Source organism: Diplotaxodon limnothrissa, linkage group LG19 (assembly GCF_057381915.1).
Source record: "Diplotaxodon limnothrissa isolate DT_005_m linkage group LG19, D_limnothrissa_male_GT1.1, whole genome shotgun sequence".
Taxonomy (NCBI): Eukaryota; Metazoa; Chordata; class Actinopteri; order Cichliformes; family Cichlidae; genus Diplotaxodon; species Diplotaxodon limnothrissa.
The window spans coordinates 272,501-295,340 of NC_140614.1; the positions used below are offsets into that span (position 1 = coordinate 272,501).

The window sequence follows — 22,840 nt, forward strand, 5'->3', positions numbered from 1 at the left end:
AATAATAATAACTTTAGCATATTTAATGAAACCAGCAAAATGTTACTTTCATCCTATTAGAATAGAATAGAATAGAATAGAATAGAATAGAATAATCCTTTAATTGTCCCACAAGGGGAAATTTGGTTGAAACAGCAGCCAGAAAGACAGATACACAAACAAACAGTACACAGGACACAGAGCAGAAACATTAAGGACAATGGTTACTATAAACAGAGTAATGTACAGTTATTAAATTAAATAAAAATAGCTACAGATAAGAGGCAGAGCAGGTTGTAGGGTGAATCGGTTAATTAACTTATTGCAGTTACAGTGCAGATGTAAACATCTGTTTGTTGGGAGCAGTTCTGATTGTGCAGTCTGACAGCTGCAGGGAGGAAGGACCTGCAGAAACGCTCCTTCATGCATCGAGGATGCAGCAGTCTGTCACTGCAGCAGCTCTGCAGTTCAGCAACAAAATGACTAAGTTACAGACGCTGGCAATAGATGGAGTAGGTAAAGTATTAGAGCTACAGCACAGCAGGCTCAGTTGTACGTTAAATGTAAATGTCACAACGTGAAGCCAAACTCTGAGTAGTCAGTACCATGGTACAAATGCGTTTCACAGTTTCTACACTGTGCTCGCTCACTTTGGAGCGTTTGGTGATGCCATGGAGACTTTTCAATTCTTAGAGCATGTGGAGCTTAGAGTTAACACTCGACCAAAACACCATGGAGCTGTGTTTCTCACAGCATATGCACCACAAACTGCCAGAGGCTTGTTAGATGGAACTGGAGGAGTCATTGAATTCCTTGCAGCCAAAGCGAACTGGCTCCAAACCAGTGTTTATTTTCAGTCGTAGTTTTCATCAGCTACCTTTATTTTCGATAACTAAACTAACGCACGAGGACAAAAAACCGTGATGAAATGTTTTGACGCTTTACCGACGAACAGAACAAGATGAAAAAGTTCCCGAGAGATGAGATTCAATCAGAATTATTTAAGTTGTGCAGAGAGGCAGGGCGAGTTTGGAAGTGATCCAATCAGGAGTAATCTCCTCGTGCAAGGGTAGACGCGCACGTTTGATCTGTCACCAACAAACAGGTCCTATGCAAAATGTCAGCGCATGGAAGGAAGTGAAAAGTAGACATACGGACACCCGTCACATTTCAAGGAAAATAAGACGCTATATAAACTTTTACCTGTAAAAATATGACCAACTTTTAGTCACAGGAAGCAACTAACTAACAAACAACAATAACCAAAATGCTAAAATAACAGAAGAGCGCAGGAATAACCACGATGTGATCGACCAATGATATTATATGACTTAAAATGTTCAAACTTCCACCTGGACTCTGAGCGCCGCTGGCCAGGTCACGTTTCATAGAAGTTATGATATTAGAATAAATAAATATCAGCTGATTGTAAGCAGCTCAGGTGGGACGCACCTGAAAAGCTTTTCCTGTACTTCCTGCAGGAGCCTACACTCTTTGTATATGGCTAATCCACCTTTAGCTATGTTCCCAGTATAGAAGGCCATTTGGACTGTTTTAAACCCAAGTGCAGCCCAGTGTGTGACTGTGTGTCAGTGTGGGCAGATACTTACTGAGATGTGGGTTAACAGGAGCTGTGAAGGGACAAAAAAGAAGAGGTCAGTCAGAACAGTCCAAAAACACTCAGTGTGAGCAGAACCGTTATGATCCAGGACAGTAACTGTGACACAAACGTGAGAACGGTGTCGTTTCAAACCAAGCTGGACTGCAAACAGCTTTTTAGATCATGACGAAATACAAGACAAAAAACAGGAAGTGACCTTTCAGTGTAAACCTGTTTGATAGCGAGCCCCTCTGTCCTGGACACATTTCATCATGCTAAAGTTATGATATAAGAATAGATTGGATTGTGCGGACCTCGGTGACACTCCCAGGCTGCTTACCCTACAACCCAACCCTGATTCTAACCTATAAAACCCTTGAACACTCAAGCAGCTGTTCGAAAGTGGAAGTAGCCTCGACACACTGAGGTGTGCGCTTGTCCTGTGCTTTGTTACACTGTGGCAGTCTCAATAATATTACCACAGCACTTCAGTGTCTGACCAAATGTAAACCATGCTGGAAATGCTGTTCTTATCCAAACCGTGGGACATCAGGAAATGCTGATCTGACAAGAACCCTGAACCATGGCCAAGGTGTTGTGTTGGGAGGAAATTCATTTACAAACTAATGAAGGATTAGAAAACCTAAATCTACTAAATCACACGCAGTGGAAACAGCTTTTATTACCTAATTGCAGGGTTCAGGGTATCCATTCTTCTCTTAAATCCAGCTTTGACAGATGTCACATGGTGACATGCAGAGCATCATGTGACCCAGCTGAACGTCAGTCTGCAGGCATAAGTATCCTTGGGCAAGATACTGAAACCTGAGCTGCTCTCTGCGGTGTCTGTAGCTCAGGAGGTAGAGAAGGAAGGTTGGTAGTTTGATTCCTGGCCAGTGTTCCCTCTAAGCTGTGCGCGTGCGCAATTGTGCACTGCTGGCACAGAAAATCTGCGTCGTGCACAAAAGAACATCTAACCTAACCTTTTGCAGTGTTAGTCAGTGACTGGCTGCTCCCGTGTGGGATCAGAACGATGCCGCCTTATCCCACAGTCCAGCCAATCACGCGATTCACATTCGTATATAAGCAGCTGATCAACGTGGCTGACAGGCTCTGACAGCGTCCTTATGTGCGACACCGGTGTTTTAGCAAAGCGGCTGATGTGGAGTGAAGCCACGTTAATGACAACGTGTACAACCATTGGAGATGTGAGCAGGACAGACGGAACAACTGACGGACAAAGTGTGGACTTTATACCAGTTTTTAAATTGTGTTGATGAGACACGTAAAACCAGAGTTACGATAAAATATCTGCAATGTTTGTTTTTCTTCCTGAATACTGTCGTTGTTTATATTTACTGCAGGAAGAAAGCCAATGTTATTTTTGACGGTGCCAAACGTTTGGTGGACATCGTGGACATACAGCGCTGCACTGCAGAGTCACACTGCTAGCATCGATGCAGCGATCAGGACGCAGGACACAATGTGACGTAAAAATAAGCATGCAAACTTGCACTAAAAACTCTGCGAAACAGCGAGGTGAAAGGTGAACCGCGTTATAGCGAGGGACCGCTGTAATCTTGAAGGTAAGTCACAACATACCCTTCGTAAATACTAACGTATAGAAACCGTTACCAGCAATCATTCATTTTGTGTGGCTTTTTTCACGGTTTGTTAACATGCTGTGTAGGTGTGTACCTGACTAGCTGATATCGACATAATGGGGAAACATCTGGTTTGACTGTTCTTCACCTGTAGTTTGAATGCTGAACATTTGCCTGTTTGAATCATGAGACCAGTCACTACACAGAGATGTGCTTCTGAATGTGGACGATGTGTCTTCTGCTGCAGTGATGCAGCTCTGCTTGTGTTGAGTGATGTAAACAGCTGATCGATCTAAACGCTTTAAACGTCAAAATTGATCATTAGATTTTTTATGACACGACAGCGGTGAGTGTTCCCACCTTCTGCTCTTTGTAACTTAACGCCATCTTTACGTTTTCCAGTTTTGGACATGATTTTGGAGGATATATCTTCGCAGTAGCGATTGACCGCAAAGTAAAGCTACCGGAAATGCACAACCCCACATCCGGTCTCAAACCAGGAAGTTAGCATTGTCTCGTGCACAGGGTCTATTGTCCAGTCTACATGCATAAGTGTCCTTGGGCAAGATAAGCAAGTTGCTCTCTGATGTGTTCATGTGTGCATGTTAGATACAAAGCATTTAGGTGGAGGAAAAAGGGCATGTTGCACAAACATGGGGCGATCGTGGCTCAAGAGTCGGGTGCTCGTCTTGTAATCGGAAGGTTGCCGGTTCGAGCCCCGGCTCGGACAGTCTCGGTCGTTGTGTCTTTGGGCAAGACACTTCACCTCCCGCCTACTGGTGTTGGCCAGAGGAGCCGATGGCGCGATATCTCAGCCTGGCTTCTGTCAGTCTGCCCCAGGGCAGCTGTGGCTACAACTATAGTTTGCCTTCACCAGTGTGTGAGAGTGAATGAATAGTGGCATTGTATAAATACAATCCATCATTATTATTATTACAAAGTGCAGTTACCATCATGGTTGTGTTTGTGGCACAGAGGTAAAATCGTGATCTGGAGGTGGCAGGATGTTCGCTGACAGTCAAAAGTCCTCATCAGGCAGCAGACTAGGTCATGTTTACGTGTGCATCAGCGTCTCCTGCTGTGAGCAGGTTGTTTCTCTGTCAGCCTGATTTTACTCCACTCGTGTTTCTGTGTTGACTTTGACTCCTGTCTGCACTTTCCACCAGGATTCCTGTCACACTTCAACTGTTTGCACTTTTAGCTGAAGTGTTAACTTTCCAGCTAAAAGTCTTGTTATCTTAAGTCATTGGACACAGATATAAATTATTATTCAACATTTGAGGCATTTAAGCGGCCCTGTGAAGCCCTCCTCTGTGAGACCGGCCTTCTCATATCAGCTCATGCTTCCTGACATCACTTTACAGGCTGTTTCATCAGTGGCTTAAAACAGAACCAGAGAGAAGGCCAGAGTCGAACAATATCACTGATTAAATACATGTCGGTGTACAGACAAACAGGAAGTGAAAAGAGATGAGTGAAAAAAAACTCATCGGGTGATGGAAAGCCCACCAGCGTCTTCGTTAGACGCTGAAACACCACGGCCAGCTTCATGGAGATCTGAAGCACGGATGTATGGCAGGGATGAGAAGGAAAAGTCCTGTATGACTTAACTGCCTCCATGGCTGCAGCGTATGAAGAGCTACATCTCAGACTCTACAGGCCTCAGTTAGCATGTTAAATGTTGAAGTTCATGACAGTAAAATTCAAAACCCCTTAGCAAGTACAGTTTGCTTGGAAGGCTTCTTTGTTTCTCTAAGAAGAAGATGGCAGCACTGCTTTGGTTTGCCAAGCTGCATCTGAACACACCGTAAGACTTCTGTCATGTCCTGTGGCCATAATGTACATCACCGTATCTGGCAAAAACCAAACACAGCATGTCCCCACAACATCAGGCATGGTGGTGCCACTGGCACCCAGCATGCATCGAGTTGATTGTTGGGTTTTTTCTCTGTTTGCTTTGTATTTTAGGGTTTTACCTTCAATATAAAGCACATGTAACGTTTTGCTGAATTTAGATCATACAGCAGGACGATGATCATGCAGCAAATCTACTAAAGAATACCTGGAAAAAAGAGGTTTGTTACAGACCTCAACCCAGCCTGAAACACTGTCGCGAGCCTTAAGAGAGCTGTGCATGAACGTGAACCTCAGTGATCTGAAGCAGCGTTGCAAACAGCTGTGCGTGTAAATTCCTCCAGAAAGATTTGCGAGGCAGTGTTTGTGTACCTGCTCTTGTTCGGGGATTGAACGATAGAAAACGAGGCAGCCTACCGCTGTATGTGATGATGCGCTCAGTGGAGTCTCCTTCCCCGTAGCGGGTGATGGGTGTCAGGCGGACCAGGTAGGATTCAGGTTTGATGAGTTCAGTTAAGTTGTAGGTCAAGAGCTCCCCCTTCTGGATGGTTCCCTCCATGGGAATCTCCTGCTCCCACCAGCGAGACTGACCCATCTGAAACAAAACGCGGGATTTTCCAACTCATCCAAATAACACATTCATTTCGATTAACTCGACAGATCAGCCTAAACTCAGCACAGCGTGCCAAATGTTCAATAGGTTTTTTAATGGGCAACAACAACAGGAACATTCTGCGTGTTAGCCTGAAGCAGCTACTGTGGCTAACTTTACCGTAACACGTGACTGCATGTCGACAAGCAGCAGCTATGCAGAAACTCTAAGCTGAGGCAGAATGAGAAATTGTGGAAGCGTTATTGCCATATTTGTTTCCATGATGCACTAGAGCAGCTGTAACTGAGCACATATTCCACTAAGGCCAGTTTCCTATCACCCAATTTAAATCACATTATGCAGATCTTCACCACAATGCAATGAGATCTTCAGGTTCTCCTTAATCCATGCCTGTCTATGGTGCATGACCAACACCTCATTGTTGCAGGACGTTACAGGAGCTACAATGTTGCAAAGAACAAAACATGTGCTGCAGAAATGTAACATGTATCAGAAGGTCATAGGTCATTTCTGTACTTCAGTCTGCTTGATATAACACGATTACTAACATGGACTCTTTAATGGCTCATAAACAGGTGACTGATCTGTCACTCTATGGTGCCTCCCACACCACCATCGTGCCTCATTATGTGCAGTCAGTACAGTACAACGAATAAATTAAATATTAATTCTGAATTCTGCTTTGGTGTGATTTTCTGTATGGGAATACTTGAGGCACAAGTGTTTAAATTGTTGTGTCTTGATTTGTGTCATCTCTCAGTTTCCTTCCCCCAAATTAAACATTTTGATATTTCTTCCCCGACTTTGTTTGCCTCCTCATAACTTTTTTCTCCCCATCAGCACTTCCTCCTTTTCTCTGTTTCTCAGCAGCTCTGCAGAATGAAAAGACGAGCCAGTTGCCATGGGAACACATCTTCCTCCTGCTCCTTATTTTATGATGCCAGGCTGCTGCTGCAGGGACCTCAGGTAGAGTTTCAGGAATCTGTGCTGCAGGAACATTTTCCACACGTGTGTGTGTGTGTGTGTGTGTGTGTGTGTGTGTGTGTGTGTGTGTGTGTGTGTGTGTGTGTGTGTGTGTGTGTGTGTGTGTGTGTGTGTGTGTACATACACGTGTGTGTGTGTGTTGTTCTGCCATACCAAGCACACCAAGTCATGTGATCAGTGTGTATTATATGAAGCTGAAAACTAAGGGAGGCAGATCCCAGAAGGTTGATTCTGTTCATCTGGACGTTTCAGTGGGAGAAACGTTTCATCATCATCATCAGGTGACGTCTTCGGTCTCAGCTGACTGCAGGTTTCCAACCTTATAAGCAGGACATTTGCATAATGACTGAAGCCAGCCCACTGAAGGAACAATGTCACGAACAGCCAAAGGAGCTTGCAAAGAAAAGCGTCTGGACTTCTTTAAGTTGCTTGAAGACGTTTCACCTCTCATCCGAGAAGCTTCTTCAGTTCTAAGGTCAAATGGTGGAGAGTCCCAGATATAAACCTAGTGGGAGTTTCCCCCCAAGGACGGACAAAAGGACCCCTGATGATCCTCTGATCGCCTGAGCCAAGGTGTGAAACTGGGTGTGGGTCCCAATCAGCCAGAGTTTCAGGTGAGCTGGATGACTGAGAACCTTCACAGACACAATGTCATGAACACTGATCAATGAGTCCCATTCACAGAGAGGTGGGGAATGGCTGCAATCACAGCATGTAAGATGGTGACAGATGTACCCTTAGGCCCCTCCTCCATTCAGAGATGGTCTTTCCCTCCTTGACTCCGCCCTCAAACCAGCGTTCCTCCCTGTCCAGGATGTTACATCCTCATCATTGAAAGAGTGTCCACTGGCCTGTAGGTGTAAATAGACTGCAGAGTCCTGGCCTGACGAGGTGGCTCTTCTGTGTTGTGCCATCCTCTTAGCCAGAGGTTGTTTGGTTTCCCCGATGTATAAATCCTGGCAATCCTCCTGCACTTAACAGCGTACACTATGTTACTCTGTTTGTGTCGGGGACCCGATCCTTGGTGTGGACCAGTTTTTGGTGCAGCGTGTTTTGGGGTTTAAAAGCCACAGAGACCCGGTGTTTAGAGAAAATGCATCTCAGCTGCTCCGATAGTCCTGACACGTACGGGATCACTACCAACTTCTGATACATCAGGACATACGGGAGACGTCAACTGTGCTGATGACCTTCTTCATGACCGTCATATTTAGCAGTGCGGCTCAGCTCTGGTCAACACCGGATCGTTGAGTTAACCCTGGTTAGCACGGCTGTGTTTCTCAGTGTTGCTAAACCTCACCAGTGTGGATACCTTTGCCCACATGTGTGTTTCTTTGTGTCGCCAGGGATCGGAGTCACGGTTTGGGAGCACGGGGAAAGTTGGAGCCACAGTCACTACACTCACACTGTGGGATTCAGGGGAATCGCCACGGGAGCCACAGTGCTGGAGATCTGTATATATTTCTGGAACAGTGTTTCTCTGTTAATAAATGCAGCCCTGAGTGTTTATAAGGTCGGCTGAGGCTGAAGACGTCACTTAGACGAGTGATGAAACGTTTCTCCCACTGAAAACATCCACAATCAACTTTCAGGGAAAATATTCCCAGAATTTTGAAACCTTCTAAAAACATTAAAAACTGAATGAATGTCCTTTTAATATTTGTTAATCCCTACAGATCACCTGCAATTACAACAATTACACAACCACTGATTTTTAGCAGAGCTTCACTGCAGGTGAAGCCCGACAGAGAGAAAGGAGGAGGAATACTGCCACCTACTCTCTGTCTCTCCCACACTCACTCGTATACACTATGTGGTCAGTCACTGTGGGCTTTACCTCCATGTGACTCTGCAGGGTAAAATCAACTATAGAGAAAACACTGAATGCCCCATAAGATCTAAAAGTCTGTTACAGGCCCCACGAGGACAGAAGAACAGAGAAGCAGAGGCATGTTTCAGTTTGGTTTCCCCATGCTTTAAGCACACTGCTGCAAACTGCATTGTTATGTATTTTAGCACCATGGGAGCATTTACAGGATATTGTTTTATAGTGATATTATACAGGAAAACTGTTGCTCAATAAGGCCCATTTACTAGTTGTTTTTCTCTTTCTCTGTGACCCAAGAATTAATGTGTAAGAATCACAGGCTGGTGCCTCAAGGTTGAAAACACCACAGAGATCACTCCCTTACTCCCATCCTCCCTTCTTTATCTCTTAGAGAAAGGTTTGTTAAAGGCCAGGTGGTTTGTTTCAGAATTCACTAATGAAAGAACTCTGTATTCTATGTCTAGGAGTGTATTTCGCTGGGATAATCATAAATTGTAGCTGAACTGATAAACTATACAAAGGATACTTCTCTGCTCAGAGGGCAGGAAGGCGCTTCCTTATTTGGTCTGTACCGGTCTGAACTGAGAATCTGCTGACACACGAACCTTTTTCCTCTATATAAACTGTTGTCTGATGAATAAACTTTGAGTTGGTTTGGGAAGGCAACCTGAAGCAGTCTGTTTCCTTGTTCTCCCAAGCTACTCCCGGCACTGTAACTAACACGCTGAATGGCATATTTGACTATTACTTGAGAATATTCCTTTGAGTTCTATAGGTTATGGACAATCTCTGCTGATAGGTGCCCACGCCTCGGAGGAAACCCGATCCACGGATGACCCGGGACGGAGTTTCTTACATGCATGGCACTTTGTGATGTTCTTAATGGAGCAAGAACACCAAGAGAACACATGCAGGAACAACGAGGTATAGAAACAACAACTTTTTAGTTGACATCTATCAGTTAACGTGACTATCAGTCCATCCATTTTCTTAATGCCATTTTAACTGGGATCGCAGAGGGCTGGAGTCTTGCCCACAAGAGGCTGGGAGAGAGGTTGCCGGTCCACCAAAGGACTAACACAGAGGACATATACGCTTGCATCCATATTCATCCTGCAGCCAATGCGGAACCTAGCACGCGCGTCTTTGATCTATGGGAAGAAGCTGGAGTAGCTTGAGGAGAACCCATATGGGGTAACATGCAAACTCCACACAGAGAAGCCAAAGGCAGGTTCAAACCCAGGACTCTGGCTGCAAGGTGTCAGTGCTAGCTGCTACACCACCTGTTTGCAAAGCTAACTAGTAAATGGTAAATGGCCTGTATTTGTATAGCGCCTTTACTAGTCCCTAAGGACCCCAAAGTGCTTTACACACATTCACACACATTCACACACTGGTGATGGCAGCTACATTGTAGCCACAGCTGCCCTGGGGCGCACTGACAGAGGCGAGGCTGCCGGACACTGGCGCCACCGGGCCCTCTGACCACCACCAGTAGGCAACGGGTGAAGCGTCTTGTCTTGTCTAGTACATCACCATATTTATTTATTTTTGGTAACATGGTAAACTGGTTCTCATACAGTGCTTTTCTATTTTACTGGCGCACTGAAGGTGCTTAATATTTGACTTGTATCAAACACATAAGACAGTATATGAAGATGATCCTGACACCACGACATCGGACATTGTGGAAGTTAATGTTGTTATTCCAGAGTGGGATTGGGAACAACGTACATGAATCTAGAACAGTAACACAAAGGCAGACACGAGTTTGTGGAGTTGTAGTTTTCTTATTTCTCATGACAACTTAAAGTTCCTAATTTAAGCATGTTTTTCTTTGCAAGCTATAATTTCACACTGGTTGTTTTCCTTTAATCACAAAGCTGCTTCGAAGCACAGCTATTAGAATAGTTAGTCTGTCTACTAACTATGCTAACACCCCTCGTATGCATGGCTAGTTTCAGGGGTGGTTTAAAAAGCTGCGGTGCACTCAGTTCATTTCAGAATCAAGTGCAAAAAACAGGCAAAAGGCTTTTTCAGTAAATTAGTGTCCGATTGAAACATCTCCTCCCACCTCACATGTGGTCACCGTGCTCTTTGTAAATACAGCCTGGGGGAAGTCAGCAAATCAGTCCTCAGTGGTTACAACAGACTTTTTCAATTAAATATTTCTAACTTCATAACTCACTTCACAGTTATGGATTATAAGCAAGTCTCATAATCCATAACTGTAAAGTCTAACGTGCATATAGATGGATTTTAGACATTTCAAAGACCCTTATAAACTCTGGAAAACCTCCCCTGAGTTCGGACAAACAAAATGCAAATGAAGACATTTGTGGGGACGACTGATTGCTGCATTCAAATAACAAACCTGCTGCACTGACCTGCCTTATGCCGAGTCTGTAGGCCAGGATTCGATCCACAGCGTTCGGCTCCATCTGAGTCCACTGCAGCTTGAAGCCGTAGACTCGCGGCCTGCTCTGCCACAGAGCGCTGTAGGTGTCGTAGTAAAACTCTGGAGGGTTGGCTTTTCCTGAGGAGGCAGTTGGGTCAGAGGTCACACAGGGCTGGAAACAGGTCCAGGATGTCTTTTTCACTCATGAATAGAAAACAATGTCGTCACCGTGTTTTTCAGTGTGTGACACTTGGTGTTACGATGGGTCGTTTTTATATCTTTGGCTGCAGATTACTCGCTGTTGTGTGTTTGTGTGGCGATGCTTGGCATGGTGGAACTACCAACCAAAACAAGGCTGTTGGCCAGTTTAGCAAAACTCTTGCTTTTCTCAGCAACTTGCAGGTTGCTTTCACAGGACTCAAAAATATTAAGCAGACTTGGCTGTGTCAGTGATACACATGACCACATTGTAACAATGGCATCTCTGTATGTTTGTGTGTATGAACCTGCTTTTATCAACATAAGTATCAATAAACAAAGATGGATTAGCTGATGGCAGTATAGTTAAATTTTCATAAATATATAATGCTAACAGCAACATGATTTCTTTCTATGTGATACTGTTGCTAATTCTGCCACTGAGTCTATTTTACTCCAAACAGCTGATCAGTAGTGTTACTACGGGGACTTGAAGCAGTTGGCTGAGGGCATTTAACTAATCTCTGTGCACGTGCACAGTGCATGCTAGACCCTCCCTGCACAACTGAAATGATCAGCAGCTCCTTGCCTTACTTGACGGTTGATCCAGGGACAGTGGCTGCAGTCTCATTTGTTTGGTAGCCACAGCTTTTGACTTGTTTGGTTTGACCGTTGGCATCCATGATCTCTTTTCAAGGTCCTGAATAATCAGGCCTCATCTAACCTTGATGGCCTTACAGTCCTGTATGCACCCATTAGAGCACTTCACTCCTGCTGTTGTTCCTAGAGTATTTAAAGTAGAATGGGAGGCAGCGCCTTCAGTTTTCAGGCCCCTCTTCTGTGACCTTATGCCATTAGACTAACAGTAAATGCAACAGGAAGCAGCACAGCACTGTGTTGGTGTTCTCACGTCTCATGTTTTCTTGTGTTTTACGTGACTGTTTTAAACCAATGGTGTGTGTTCTGCTTGTGTGACAACAAGATTATTTATGTTAGACTTCAGCAGAAATCAGGGCTTTAAAAACACACAAAATGACTTTTGCTGTTGTGACTTCAACAGACAGAAATGAATCATCCTATTAAAATTCTGTTTGTTTCATCTGTCTGACGGTGGGAGGAGCAGTCAGACCGTCTGGCGAGTCGTCATGTTGGCACTTTGTCTCACAGTTTCATGTCTGCTTCTGTCACTTTTATTCTGAAGCTTTACGCTGTCTCATTGGTCGCTGCAGGATGAGCAAGGTTTAAAATGCCACCAGTGTGTTCACACCTGATTAACAACGCAAACTTCACCTCAGCAAATGACAAGTCTGGCATAATCACCACCATTTTCTATCATCTTTATATCCTGAGCTTACAACTCCACTCTTTAAGCACTTTCTGCTGCTGCCTGCAAAACGCGCTGCTGCTCAGCGGTCGGCCCTGATAAGAGGCTTAACACAGCGGCGGGTTTTACAGGAAGTCTCTGGGCGCTGACAGGGTGCCTCTGCAGGGGAGCTTTCAGAGAAGACGCAGACACAAGTGGACTCAGAGACTGAAACCCGCAGAGTCGGTTCAGCCTGGAAGTCAACAACAACTCCAAATTCACATGAGACAAAACCAGACCTGTGTAATTAAAGAGATGGATTACTCGTCCGATGCCTTCTCTTTTATTTTCCACAAAAGTTGATACGTATTTGTTGAAAACGTAACGAGCTGAGTTACCATGATTCAAACCCCAAAAGGTTTAAAAAAGGTTTAAAAAAACATTTTAAACATATTAAATGTTGCCTTCTCTCCCCATGCTTGTTCAGTTACATGAAATTATGATTTTATTCGTTTCCTCACGTTAAGATAAAATCCTCATAACAACAAAAAAACTGAAACATCTGAAGCTCGGGATACAAACACTGCTAAAATTATTAAGTTAAGCATTCCACACACACACATGTGTACATATATATATATATGTGTGTGTGTACACATTAGTAATCTAAAGGATCCTTCATGACTGAGTACCCGCTGTCAGCAGACCCTTTCTTTGTGCTACATGTAGTGCTGTTAGCTTCTTCAGCGTGTCAGGTCCTGCTGCTGTCCAGCTCTGCGCTTGTCTGCTTTGGTGATGGCGACCGGCTCATCCTTTAGTCCACCAGTCACCGTTAGTGTCATGTGACACCTCTCTCTCTCAGATGTTCTTCCAGAATTGCTCAATTTCAGCTCTGGATGGGAATACACTCGCTGCTGTTATTCTCCTGTAGCTGAGCGCGCACCGTGGATGGGATGGATCTTTTCAGAACAGACCTCAGCTTCTCTGGTATCTCACGTCAGCCTGGTGGCCGGAGCTGTGAGCATCTGGCAGAGCCTCAGTTATGGAGAACTTGTTTCCACTCAGGACCCTGCTATGCCTTATTTAACCAGCTAACTAGTTAATCTTGCAATCAAGTGCCCCTATGATTACTGTGACAATGGTGTATATAGGTTCACTGGTTTCAGTGGTTCACTGGTTTCAGTGCATGCTAGTACAGTTCTTATATAGCTCTCCTGGAGTACTCAAAGCGCATTAACCCCATACACACCCATTCACACAAGCACTGAGTGCTTTTCTAACTATCATTCATCCACTCCGATGGATGTGGAGAGCAAGTCGGGTTAGTATCATGGATATTTGGCATGCAAACTGGGGGAGCCAGGGATCAAACCACCAACCTTCCAATCAGCAGCTGACCTGCTGACCTGCTCTGCCTCCTGAGCTGTCAGACTGTGGGCCAACTGATCTTACAGAGCAGCAGGAGGTGTCAGGCTCACATCAAGTGTCCGACATAAGGCTTCTTAAACCACTTATGACTAATAACCTTGGGCTGTATTACACTATGGTACATAAAACTGTTTAGAAATCCCTATAGTAATATTTTCAATGCTGTCATGAAGGCAGCTACACCTTTCTTATTAAGCTGACAATGAGGTCATGTAGAGTAGGGAACTGCAGCACTCCTACAGGCAGCGTGTCGTCAGTGACAGCAGCTCGTTGGAAAATTAAGACGCGTAAAAGTCAGGTCTGAACTCATTCCAGACGAGTACAAAGTCAGCCTTAAATCATCCATTGGTCAATAATCAACAGGGACGTGTCCCAGATATGATCAGGTCACATTATCTAAGCCAACATGTTCAGATTAGGTACTGTAGATAACAGCAATGTTATGTTTGTCCATACTGCCTCCTGTTGCTGCCGTTACGGAGAGTTCCAGCAGGTGTCGCTGTGGTTCTCTTTAGATGTTATGTGTACTTCCTGTTACGAGTGTACGGACGTTCATGTTGGCTGCTAATAAACGCCTGGCATACAGTTACAGCGGACTGGTTATTATAAGCAAAACCTACAGGTACCAAGTCCACTGAAAACCTCACCGAGAACCAAGTTCTAGTCAAATGTCTTCACTTTTTAAACAAGTCAAGCAATTCAGGAAAATCTACGATGACTCAGGTCATGTTAAATATAAAGTGACTAAAGTGCAATAACTCAAAAAATAATAAAGCTCACCTGTGACCAGGAACGTGCAACGTCCTGCCCCGGCCTCGTTGGTGATGTCACAGGTGTACTCGCCATAGCCCTCCCTGTTCAAAGCTCTGACGTGGTAGTTCGTGTCGTCTCTCTGGTCACTGAACTGTCCGACAGTCAGGAGGCGGGTGCCCAGCTTCCACTCATATCGCAGCAGGCGAGCCGGATGAGCTCGCAGCAGACGGCAGGTAAGGCTGAACGCCCGGCCGAGGGCCTGACGGATCTCCGTGTGCTCGGGCTCTACGGCGGGAGGGACTGCAACACAGAGCCAGGGAGGTTTCTGACACTACTGATTTCAGGCTTTCTTCACTTGGTCTCATTTTTGTTTTTAACCAATATTACAAACTTCACACAATGAAAACCAGCATAAATATTATATATAAATAAAATAATGGAGAAATGGCATCACTTCCTGCACTTCAATCATACAAATCCAGATCTTACTCAGGGCTGTGTTCACTTCACTGTTAATGAAGCCAGAATGGCTTGAAAATAGCCTCTTACATATTTATAGGATTTAAACTCAGATGTGCGTTGGTGCTGCGGTGCTCCGCTGAGGTGCACTGTGTTTTTAAATCCCTCCAGCAGAACTTTAACAGAAGCTTTGAGCCGAATTGCAGGTGTCACTTCACAGATTAACATCCTGATGCCAAACAAGGAATAAAGAGAAGAAAAGAGCAGCTGCAGCAGCCGTCCTGCGACCTTTCTGCAGACAGGAACATCATCTGAAGGATGGAGAGAACCAATAAGATGTAAAAGCTCACGAATGTCTCAGAGAAGAAAAACAAGTTGACTTTCGTGGTCAGGACGGGTGGAGGTGGCACAAAAGCACTCAAACGTGGCGTAATGAGTGAGGAGTGACCCGGCTCATAGGGTTTGCAATGGTACTGTAAATGGGAAGGTAGGTAAGCATTTCCTGGTCCTTTTGGCTTCTAACAGGGCCGAGATTTACAAATGGACTTTGTTATTCAGTAAAACTGAAGCGAGCGCCACCGTGGTTTCACTGGAAAAAGCCCTGAAGCCACGGTGCCACTTCCTCATTTCTTATTGTACCTGCACTGAGGGTTTGAATTCATCTCAATCGGATGTAAGTCCAGACTTGGAGCCAATCAGAGGTGGACTCTGGTGTAGTTTGGATCTTCGTCCTGCTGCACCCACACTGAACTTCTACAGGATTTATGGTTGCATCAACTACAGCAACGTGTCCAGGTCCTGACACAGTAGGACACTTTCAGCAAATCACCCTTTTGTTCTGAAGTGCTGTGTTTACGCCAGATGTACAAGGTTCAAAAAGGTTTTTGCCTCGTAAGCCCAGAGAATATCTCCCCGAGAGCCCGAGGATCCTGCAACCACAAACTCAAAGTCCTGTAAGGTCTTCACTGAGCTGCTGTTTCTGGGCAAGATGTTGAGCCCCAAATTATGGTGACACGTCGACTGTTCTGCTAAGTTCAATAAAGCAATAGTGTGAATGTAGCTTGTAACGTATGAAAAGGCTTTGAGCAGAGTAAATGTTACTCTGGCACCTGAACCATGAACCACACGAGCCATTAGTCTGCTCCACTCAAGGATCCAGGTTTCACTCAAACAGGTGATTTCCTGAGATGGTGCACAACTCATCCTGTGTACATGAGACACACACACACAGACACACACAGACACACACACACACAGGTCTGAGGTTCGTTTCGAGCCCCTGGACATGTTTCCACGACCTTCTACTGAGAGGGAAACACAGCAGGAACATGTAAAGGTCAACCGGACGCTTCTGCCTGATGCCGACCTTCAGCCAAGCCCTCTGATTGGTCAAAGAAGACTTCTAACCCTGCTTTCCCATAATACACTGCTGGACCCAGTCCCAGCTTGTTGATGAACTCTGCTCTTTCCTGCAGTTTGAGCAGCTGCTCCACGAGACACTTCAGGGCCAAACGAAGAACAATTTAATGTACGAGGTAATCTCAACAGAATGCAATGATGTGCGCATCACTGCAATGCTGGATTTTATTAAAGATAATAAAAATGTTGAAAACGAGATTCTGGGATTTTAGTGGAATTTGTTTCACATTGTTTCATGCAGCAACCTTCTTTAATGACACTGTAGGCGGGAGAGTGGCTGTTGTTTCAACATCCGCTCAGCAGTTCGGGGCATCTGTGTCACGCTTTTCATGCTACAATGCAGCGATGGCCATGTTTACCACATCATACTGTCTTTGGCAAATGAAAGCTGCTGTTAGGATGCACTCAGAGAGATGCACTGACCATGATTCACCTGAAGGCAACTTACTGCACATGTTGCCATTAACCCTGAGAAAGCACCAGCTTTGAGTTAAGACCTGCACATTCCTGTGCCTCAGAGGTATTTTAATTGATTTGAAGTTTGTAATCATTTGGTTTTAATAAAGCAGCTGCTCTCCTAGGCTGTAATATTTTCCAGAGAACAATGGGTCAAACGTCCAAGCCCCCCCCCCCCCCCCCCCCCGTCCCTTGGTGTGATTTTAAACAGCTGCTACAGTACGGAGGACCACAAGAGCCAAACAGTTCTGTGCTTAATTAATGAATTGTAGAATAAAATCTGCATTTGTGAATTCATTTTTGAATTCCAATTTAATAAACTGATTTTAAAAATGCTTTTTAAGTCTTCATTTCAAAAAAAACATTTTCGAATTGCACTTTAATAATAATAATAATCAAAAAAGGTTAACTTGTTTAACTTGTCACCACCACACATCACTGTCTCCTCTGTAATCCAGTCACATCCAGTAAGAGCCTGTGAGGGATTATTGTCAAAGTGAACCCTGAAACAGCTCATTTGAAATGTTGCTCACAAGGTTTTGTGCTGTACAGCTCGCTTCTCGCTCACAGATTTACTCGTGTTTATTTGTCTGTCAGCAGGTTTCTCGAGGCTCAGGGAGATTTTCTATTCACGTACACTTAGAAGTTAAATCTGTGTCGCTGTGACTTAAACGTTGTTTCACTTATTTCAGAGTAATCCACCTATAACCTGACTGTAATCTGCTTACTGTGGCTGAACACCATTAAACACCTTCTGTCTACAAAAGTCTGATTTCAGTGAAAATGGAAAAAACATTGTGCCATGTTTTTATGTGATTCTATTCTTCTATTCATTTTTAATATGAAATGTTTGAAAATGTCTAACATTAAATCATTATTTTACTTGTTGTAGAGTATTTAAAAGCAGAGCCTTCAGTTTTCAGGCCCCTCTTCTGTGGAACCAGCTTCCAGTTTGGATTCAGGAGACAGACACTATCTCTACTTTCAAGATTAGGCTTCAAACTTTCCTTTTTGCTAAAGCATATAGTTAGGGCTGGACCAGGTGACCCTGAATCCTCCCTTAGGCTGCTGGGGAATTCCCATGATGCACTGGTTCTTATTCAATCACTATGTGCTAATAGACCTCTCTGTCTCTCTTCCGTCCTGTCTCCCTCTCCTTAACCCTTAACCCGGCAGATGGCCCCGCCCCTCCCTGAGCTTGGTTCTGCCGGAGGTTTCTTCCTGTTCAAAGGGAGTTTTTCTGTCCCACTGTCACCAAGCGTTTGCTCATACGGGGAGGTCTGACTGTCTTACTGTAGAGTCTTTACCGTACTGTGTAGGTGGGGTCACAGAGTTTTCCTAATCTATTAAAACATGTCTAATAATTGGTTTTATTTTCAACCTACATTTTCAGCCACCTTCTTCTTAGTCTTCAGATACTAGATTGGTTTGTTGATAACATTGTTGAAATGTCAGATTTGGATGAAATCTGCTCGGCATTTAATAATGTTGACTTGTCAGGAAACGAAAAGGAAAAATAAAGCATCACTAAGAAGATTTGTTTTTCAAACTATGAGTCAGGTTTTGTTCCTTAAACTCAAAGCCCGGGCTGCTGATTTCCTGTGAGTGTCTGCGTCGACGCTCTGCAGAACGAGGCCCATCCGAGCTGCAGAGGAGATTTGCTCTGACAGCCTTTTAGTGCGGCATGAAGCCAGGAGCTGCAAGTCTTCCCGTCACATCCTGTGATGCTATTTTGTGCGACGCAGCAGCCTGCAGGTTAGACAGAGCGTGACTGGAAGGTGGTGGATTCAGTTCTGTCCGAGACAGGCAGGCAGCATGTGTCCGTCAGCATCGGCCCGAGCGCCCGCGGCCGAGGCGGTGAAACGCGTACCTGCTGAGCTGCAGCTGTCGGTGTGTCTTTCAACTGATCTGCTGTTTGTATCAAACTGATCTGGAGCTGTCTGCTCTGGTGATCGGTTTGATCAGTGTGACATTTCTTCTGCAGGGCTTAGGAGTCAGCTCCACAATGCATTCTGGGTATTTTAGGGGCTAAAGCAGCAGTTGTTGGTGGCTGTTTACATGAGCAGCAGATGTTACGGTGTGAGCTGCAAGGAGATCTTTGACGGGAAAACGTGCAGTAATTATGCATAACAGACTTCCCCTCTGATAAATAATCACGTACACGAGTCCTGCAGGAGCTGAACCTCAGCTCATTACAGCAACAAAATCAAGTAGAGTTCCTGTTAATTACAGTTATTGTTGCAGGAAGTGCTGTGGTGTAAATGCCTCACTCATCTACCAGGCTCAGCAAACGTGCCCCTCACAGATTTTTGGACACTTCATAGGCTACGTTCACACTGCAGGCGAAAGCGCATCAAATCCGATTTTTTGACCCTGTGCGACCATCTATCCAATCATGGTGTGACAGTGTGAACGGCACAAATCTGATATTTTCAAATCCGCTCTGGGTCACTTTCGTATGTGGTGCTGAATCCAACACATATCCGATGTTTCAGAAAGCGACTGCTGCTTGATGGTCAGGTCGCATTAAATCCGTCTTTTACGTCACCGACACAAGACAGGCGCCAATTATCAGCGCCGGAGAAGACATCGCGAACGCTTCCTGGACATCCAGCGAAACTGTTGGGAAGACAACGTAAACATTTTATTTGTTCTGTATAATCTGCAGATTCTGACAGAAATCTGCAGCTATCCTTTGAAGCACCGCTCCTCTCTAAAACAGCAATAAGGATCATTATTAGGTTATTTACATTATTATGTAAATAACAAAATAACTTAAAGCAAAAATTGGGAAACGTGAAGTCCGAACTCTTTATATTAAGGCCATCAGTCAAACATGCTGTTGCTCTGGGTCTAAACAGAGCACGCTGTGTGTGACGTCTTCTTTTGCGCATGCGGGCGCGTTGAGCGTTCACACTAGAGCGCGTTTGCTGTCGCATTTTATTTGTAGTGTGAAGAAGCAGACAAAAACATCAGAATTGAGCATCACGACCTGCAGAGTGAACGTAGCCAGCCTGTAAACTCAACTCTTTGAGTGGACGTCAGTGAGAGGAGCCACGTTGAGTTTGAATGAACACCTGTTACAGGAGCAATGATGGTTTGTTCCCAGATCTGCCTCCACGTTCTCCGAGACACTTGAAAGAACTTCAAGAAGTTTGTCTGGGAATCCTGATGCCTGAGAAACTGACTCAGCCTTCTGCTTCCTGGCTACAGCTCACTGATGAATAAAACTATGTTTCTGAATGTTGTGACATCGTGGAGCTGTGTGTGGCTGAGTGACGTATGCGTGTTACCCACACTGCACCACCAACTGTATCAAGGCCTCTCTGGGCTTGACGTTGAAGCCGTTGTACTGGCTCGTCTGGCAGCGGTACGTCCCGCTCATCTCTCTGGTCACGTTGCTGATCCTCAGGATGCCGTCGTAGCTCTCCGTCTGAACGGAGCCGTCTGGCATCAGTGCCGTTGCCGCCGCCGCCACCCCGCTCTCCTCCACCCGAGACCACAGGATGATGGGTTTGGGTTTTCCAGAGACCAGACACTGCAGGTCTACGGTGTCGCCTTCCTGAGCGATGAGGTGAGAGCGCCCCCTGGGGACGGTGAGCTCTGGAGGAACTACAGGGACAGAGACAGGATATCTGCTAACTGCCAAGGTTTGGACCCTTCAGAATAAAAGAGGAGCAGGTCTACAGCTGTGCATGAGAAACCCCCGCACACAAACACATCCTCCAAACACACACGCACATATTTGTTTCAAACTCAACCTTCAAACATTTAGTAAACACTTAAACTAAAAATGTAAACTGCATTAAATTACAAATAAATGAATCAAATAAATGAGCTACTAACTCTTTTACGCTGCGTCCGCACCTACACGGGTATTTTAAAAACGTTTCTATGCGTTTGGACCTTTCGTCCACGTAAACGGCGTTTCGAATCACCGAAAACAAGTTTTTAAAAACTCCTTTTTTGCGTTCACGTGTGGACGATTCAGCGATGCTTCGTCTCCTGCTTTGCGTTGGTGTGGGCGCCCCGTCAAAAACCTGTCCGTGATGCCAGCAGTGTCCAAGTGTTTTCTTTTCTTTTCATACCGCGCGTGGTTGTTGAAGGAAGAGGAATAAAGTCCAGTGCTTTCTAATTAGGGAGCATTAATCCAGACTTTTGCCTAACGAGCTGGAGGAGGCGCACCAGGAGGGTGACGTGGAGCGTCCTGCTGTGGCGCCCCTCATAAGGCTGCAGTGGGTATAATGCCTTTGCTTTCTGACTCATCTGTGAGGTTAACTTTGCCTCCACACACAAAATGTTTTTGTTTCGTGTCTGATGGAGAACTCGTCCTTCATCTAGAGTGACACTGAGAGAGCTGCTGGACTGTTCTAGCATTTATTTTCCTTATGGGGATTCAGGAGTGACCCAAGCGTGACCTTCATGCGTCAGCAGGCGTCACGCACAGTTTGGACTAAAGCGGGAGTTCGATTACCCCCGCCTCCTCTCGGGCTCTCTGACTGTTTCTTTCACTCTGCCAAGGTCATGAACAAACAGGAAGCCGCCGGCAGTCGTTCATCTGCCTGACATCTGTCTGAAGGTCTGCTCCTCTCTGTATCTGCAGAAGCTCAGAGCTTTGTACCACAGTTCAAGGACTAAACAACTATTATTTTAATCTTGGTGGCACAGAGGAAACCAGCCAGTGACAAGTGTACATGAGTTCATTCCCACTGTATGTTTTTGAAATGATGCAGGATACGTCAAACAGCTGTCACAGATGACAAGGTTCAAAGAAAACAATTCAGAGCTGCAAGATATTATTTCTGAAAACCCGATATGAGGAGTGGGCGGTTTTATAATCAGCCTCAGTTCTGTGTGCGGCAAAGTTCACGCTTTATCTGAATGACTGTCATCAGCAGCTGTGAGGAGCTGCCCTATGCAGAGCTGACGAGCTGGCTGAGCGTGGTTCAGGGGTGACCGACTGCTTGGCCTTCAGTGCCGCAGCCCCATGTCCAATCAGGCTCTAGCGTTGATCACAACAGCTGCTTCGAAGGGGCTGCCAAGTCACCGGGGCAGCTGTGATTAGTGTGTATTTCATTAGCGTGCATATTTGAGCTGGCAGCTGTTTGTTAACTCCACCTACCATAAGAGCTGGCCTCACCTGTGGTGGATGAAATGTTGACATCAATGCTAATCTCTGGGGTTCCTCCGTTCCTTAGTGATGCCACACAGGTGTAGGTGCCAAAGTCGGTGAACTTGAGGTCGATGATGTCGAGGTTGGTGGTTCCCGGCGAGACGTCTGTGTCAGTGTGGGTGATGACCATCCGCTCTGAACTCCTCAGAGGCCGCCCGTTCTTCAGCCAGCTGAACTGCAGTTCCTCTGGGGGCGTGGCCTCTACCTGGCAGCTGATCTTCACCTCCCGTCCAATCTGGATATTGTCATCATTGTGGTAAGGGTCAGGTGTGATCCAAAAGCGACCTTTACGGAGACCTACGTGACATAATGGACAAAGAAAGACAAACATTTGGGGACAGAGAAGATGAAGTAGAGGACACAAACACTAAAACACATCAGTGTCCTCGACCGAACTTCCAACATATTCAGAGAACAATCCGGTTGTAAGTTGACAAAGAAGATGCAGTAAAGAAGATGAAGATGCTCAGGTGTTGTGGTTTGATGTGTCTGTGGAGGTGAGGGCTGAGTGTCCGTTTAAATAAGTGCGACTGAAATAAACAACGTGCTTTATCTGAGGGAGCGTGAGTCCTTGAACGTCTCCGACAACAAGCGTTCAGCTTTATTCTTCATAAATAATTTTACTCCCAGCAGGACAAAAACAGACCATTCATCTGCCAGGTAAATTTAAAACCAGACATCAAACACGAGTGTGTGAAGAGGAGCTGAAAAGGAGTAACTTTATTACAAGTGTGAGTTAGCTGTCAACTATGTATCCAAATAAAGGTGATATTTGGGGGTATTTATGGGGA

General features: G+C 45.2%; 1 protein-coding gene across 1 annotated transcript in view; it reads right to left on the bottom strand.

Moving 5' to 3' along the window:
- Positions 1–22,840, bottom strand: part of LOC146611507 (MAM domain-containing glycosylphosphatidylinositol anchor protein 2-like) — a 183,055-nt gene that overhangs the window by 38,949 nt on the left and 121,266 nt on the right. The window contains exons 7-12 of the mRNA XM_085343664.1: positions 22,017–22,346; positions 20,174–20,488; positions 14,570–14,842; positions 10,850–10,998; positions 5,455–5,632; positions 1,590–1,610 (exon numbers count right to left, since the gene is read on the bottom strand). Coding sequence (XP_085199790.1) covers positions 1,590–1,610; positions 5,455–5,632; positions 10,850–10,998; positions 14,570–14,842; positions 20,174–20,488; positions 22,017–22,346 — 1,266 coding nt within the window. The remainder of the gene's footprint in view (positions 1–1,589; positions 1,611–5,454; positions 5,633–10,849; positions 10,999–14,569; positions 14,843–20,173; positions 20,489–22,016; positions 22,347–22,840) is intronic.